The 4,217-nt window shown below is 45.1% G+C and overlaps 1 protein-coding gene across 1 annotated transcript; it reads right to left on the reverse strand.

Annotated features, from left to right (window-relative positions):
- Positions 1–287: 287 nt before the first annotated feature.
- On the reverse strand, positions 288–3,662 carry ajm1 (apical junction component 1 homolog). The gene has a single exon (XM_010787540.1). It carries the CDS (start codon positions 3,631–3,633, stop codon positions 367–369), a length of 3,267 nt encoding a protein of 1,088 aa, XP_010785842.1. The 5' UTR covers positions 3,634–3,662; the 3' UTR covers positions 288–366.
- Positions 3,663–4,217: the final 555 nt, after the last annotated feature.

Here is a 4,217-nt window from a genome sequence, read left to right on the forward strand (position 1 = left end):
AGAGGGTAAGATTAAAAACATACAGTTGTTGCTAATAATTAGCTAAATGAAATACCATGTCAGCAGGTAACCCCTACTAATGGGAATGTGTTGTAACAGTAAATGACCAGGATACAGATCAATAACATGTGGTGGATAAAAAAGATGTACTTGGTAAAAAGATTAAAATAAATAATGTTCGGTACTCATTCTGCACCTGACAGGAAATATTCTGAAAAAGAATAATACTGACCAAGGAGACATGAATATATATCATTTTGATAACAAAATACTTATTTACAAACGTTTGTAATTGGATTGATATATAAATATGTGTAACAATATATATGTATTTCTATACATATATATTTACAACAAAAGGTGCACTTAAATGATGTCATCGAGGAGATGCGGGGTGCCCACCCAGTCCAATGTCCGGGGCTCAGAGGCAGCCATTATCATGCACATGAACTGTTTACCGGTCCTCTTATCAATCGGATAAATGGTCGTGGGTGTGAACCTTCTGTTATTTTCCACAAACTCACAGAGCTGTTGATACACCTGTGGGAATTCATGGCGTAGGAAAACCCCTCTGATCCTTAACTCCCGTTGTATATTAATAAAACAGATTTCCCTAGCCTTCCTGCCTTCCTCTCCCTCTTTGTCGATGTCTGCTGTTCCAGGGGGTGGAGTGAGGATCAGCGTTTCCATGTCCGTCTCTTTCTTGTGAACCTTTCTCTCAGGGCTAAAGGAAGCCAGGGCTACCTTTGCATATTTTCTGACGGTTGGAGCTTCGTTCCGTGGTGATGGCCCCTCGGGCATTTGGTCACCAACGGCAATGGATACATTCAAGATGAAACATTCGTTAGGGTCGTACTCTTTCCCAGCTTCCTGAAGCTCCTTACAGTACTCCCCTAGGTTGTCCTTGAAGCTTTCAAGCTCTCGGAGGGATAGGTATGTAGGAGACATTGGAAGAGTATCCAGGCCATACTGTAGGAAGTTACTTGATGATGCAGGATTTGGAAAACCAAGGAAAAGAACTCCTCTACCTCGTGAAAGGTAGCCAACTTTGGCAATACGGGAGAAGGCTTTGTGGACTTCAACAGTCTCCCGGCAGTGTTTGATGATGTGACGACATATGCTTCCCATTCTTCCATACAGGCAGTTTGCTTTATGAATGTCCCAGTCTTCCCTGCGACAATTACGAGAGCAGTAGTAGGTGTAGCAGCTATGGCAGGATTTGAAATACAGGCAAGCATTGAAGAGGGTCTCCGTCCTCCTGCATTTGTTATTAGAGCACATCATTGTATCATCCTCATCTGGGCTCTGATCTGGGGAGCACTCATCTGCACTCTTCATAGCATCACTGCCCCCGATGTCATGGAAAGAATCAGGATTAATTCTTATTGACGTTGGCTGCTTGTCAAGAGGAGGTGGTTCATTTGTAAATGCCCTCGAGCTCTTTCTGGACAGAGATACTGCTTCCTCCTCATCAATTAACTTCTTTAATTGTTCAAGAATGTCCTCACTTGCCCTTCTACTGGGTGGCTTGTAATCAGTCACAAGATCTGCCAGAAGCTCATCAAGTTGTTCAAGGCTTTGTTGTAGTGAGGCATTGTCGTGTGTCTTCTCTTTGGTTGAGCTGTCAAAGTCACGCTGACACAGTCCTTGATCTTCTGTGCTTCTGGAGTCAAGAACGTCCCAACTGGCAGACCGTCCTTCAGCCTTATTAAGTTTCCCCGGTCGCATGTCATTATCAGTGATTGTTATCTCAGGAGTTACAAACCAGAGTTTACTAGTACTGCCCTTTGATGTCTCGGTTGGGCTTTTGTCAACGAGTGAGTTATCAGACATGGATAAGGCCGCATAACGTCTTGGAGAACTGGAAAGATTGACTACCACGGGTTGCGGTTTGTCCCCGGTGGCTGCTGCAGGCTTCCTGGAGTCAAGAAGATCATCATAGCTTTGACCCCGCTGTACAGGAATAGGTTGTTCTCGCTCTACACGAGAGTCGAGAATATTGTCCCATGACCTTGAGTAAGATTTTGATTCTGTGCCAATTCTTGGAGGTTCTACACATGGGTTGGCGTACCAGGGTGCGGGCGCAGGCTCTGGACGAACTCTGGTTGGAGTGACTTGAGATACATAAGAGGCAGGGTTGGTGGAATAACCAGAAGCATCTGAGCCATACCAGTCCTCTGTTTGTGCCTGAATCACTCGAGCATGTCTTCGGCCCTCGGTGTAATACGCCCTTGCTGGGACATGATGCTCTGGGGGCATTGCGTACATGTCGCTGGAATAATAAAACCTTGGTGGAGCTGTCTGGATTTGATAAGACCTTGGATCATCCCCATAAAATATTCTTGTTGGAGGTGTCTGTATGATGTATGGCCCTGGTTCATTGGGTGCGTAGGGTTTGGGATACCCGGACTGCACAGAGTATTGATAGGGTTCCATCTCAGGGTAATAGGGTCTTGTTGCTACAGCGTGCACCATTCGAGTCCTTGGATCTTGCACATATTGCACTTTTGTAGTATTTGTTTGTCCAGGTGTGTAACGTTCATCATGAAAGCGAGAACTTGGCTGAGGTGGAGCAGAAGCGACATATCTCCCTGGGTCATCTGCATAAAATAACTTGGTTGGCACATTAGGACTTGAATGAGCTCTGCGTTCCCTACCATAGTATTCGCCTGACGAAGTTGTTCTTTGCAAGGGACTCTCCATGGGTTGTAAGTAACTATTGGGCATGCTGCGGGAATATTGATAAGCTTGCCTACCCTCTCGACCTAACGAATCAGTCGGAGTTGTTGTTCTTGAGTAAGAGAAATGGCGTGGCACAGTCATACTCCTACTCCCCCCACTGTGGTGCCTCTGCCAGGGTATGTCCACATGAGGTGTAGCTTGTTTCCGTCCAGAATGATGTAGCGCTGCATCATCTGGTTTAATGTCCACTCGGCACCTGACATGAGGGCTAGTTGCTGGTTTATCAAGCCCTCCGCCCTCAGGATTATCCGTAGCATAGTGAGGTGAGTACCTACTACTGTCACCCATTTGTGGCTGCAATTTAATGTGATGGACGTCATGCATATGAGCCCTAGTTGCTGCATGGGACGACTCCCTGCGCGGCGATACTTCTGGCCTCAAGCGAGAATCTTTTGAAGCCCTTTGGGAATCCCTGCCCTTCCTCCCCGAAGAGGAGGACACTTCAAAAGACACAGGGGTGAGACTGGTCTGGACCCGAGGGGCACTTCTTGACCTGGTCCTTCTCTTTTGTTCAGGGACAATGACTTCACTGGGCATATCTGCAGCCAATGGTTGAGGAGGTAGCCTATGGCTGAAAATGTCCGGAGCAGAGAAGCGGTATCTCTGCTGACGGCCCAAGGCATTCCAGGCAACATCTGGGTTGGCCGCATGCCTATCAGTATTCTTGTAAGGGGACTCCATTGAGTTTGATTTTGGGTACTCCAATGACTTATAGTCAAAGGTACGGCAGTGCCTCTTATTGACTTTGCTCTTACTGTCCTCCAGTGTGTAGTTTATAGAATCACATTGTTTGGAGGGTTGCAAGGACTTGTAGTGTCTAGAAAAGGGGATCACTTTAATATCTCGATGCACAGTTGATACCAGTAAGTCAGGAGGGTCTGTGCGTGTCATCTTAAAGGGACTCCTCTAGTTTCCTCCATCAAGATGTTGATGTTTCCTGGCGAGATAAACAAATAATTCGTATTAGTGACATTCATTCAGGCAATACACATATACTCCACGAACTGTGCATTGAGAAGAAAGACGAGGCAGGATAGATTTCTTGTTATCAAGTTAGTCTCTAGACTCAACTTGGCAGAAATGTAAAAAAAACGTTATTGTTTAATAATGTATGATTACACATTCAAGCAAAAGAGATGTGTTGCCAACATAGTCGAAGGATTTCTTGCTTGCTTTTACATTTACGAGGAAATATGTAAAATAAACGTTCTGGTGAAGCTTAAAGTGGACCTATCATGCTATATTTGAATAATATAGTGTAGGACCATACCTATATAAGACATATTTATACTTTTTATTTTTCAAAATACCAAACAGATCATGCATTTTAGCCATTCCTCATTTCACTCAATTTAACACTGTCTTTGCATGGGCTGATTCTGTGAGAACAGCACTATCTACAGGCCTGGCATATGTACTACAGCGTCTCCAGCGCTTTGGAACGGCAATGTCCGTGGCTGTCTCCTCCTGATTGG

Source organism: Notothenia coriiceps, unplaced genomic scaffold (assembly GCF_000735185.1).
Source record: "Notothenia coriiceps isolate Sejong01 unplaced genomic scaffold, NC01 NC01_scaffold00030621, whole genome shotgun sequence".
Taxonomy (NCBI): domain Eukaryota; kingdom Metazoa; phylum Chordata; class Actinopteri; order Perciformes; family Nototheniidae; genus Notothenia; species Notothenia coriiceps.

Excerpts from the sequence above, each read along its gene's own strand:
- ajm1 (XM_010787540.1), bottom strand. The coding sequence starts at position 3,633 with ATGACACGCACAGACCCTCCTGACTTACTGGTATCAACTGTGCATCGA.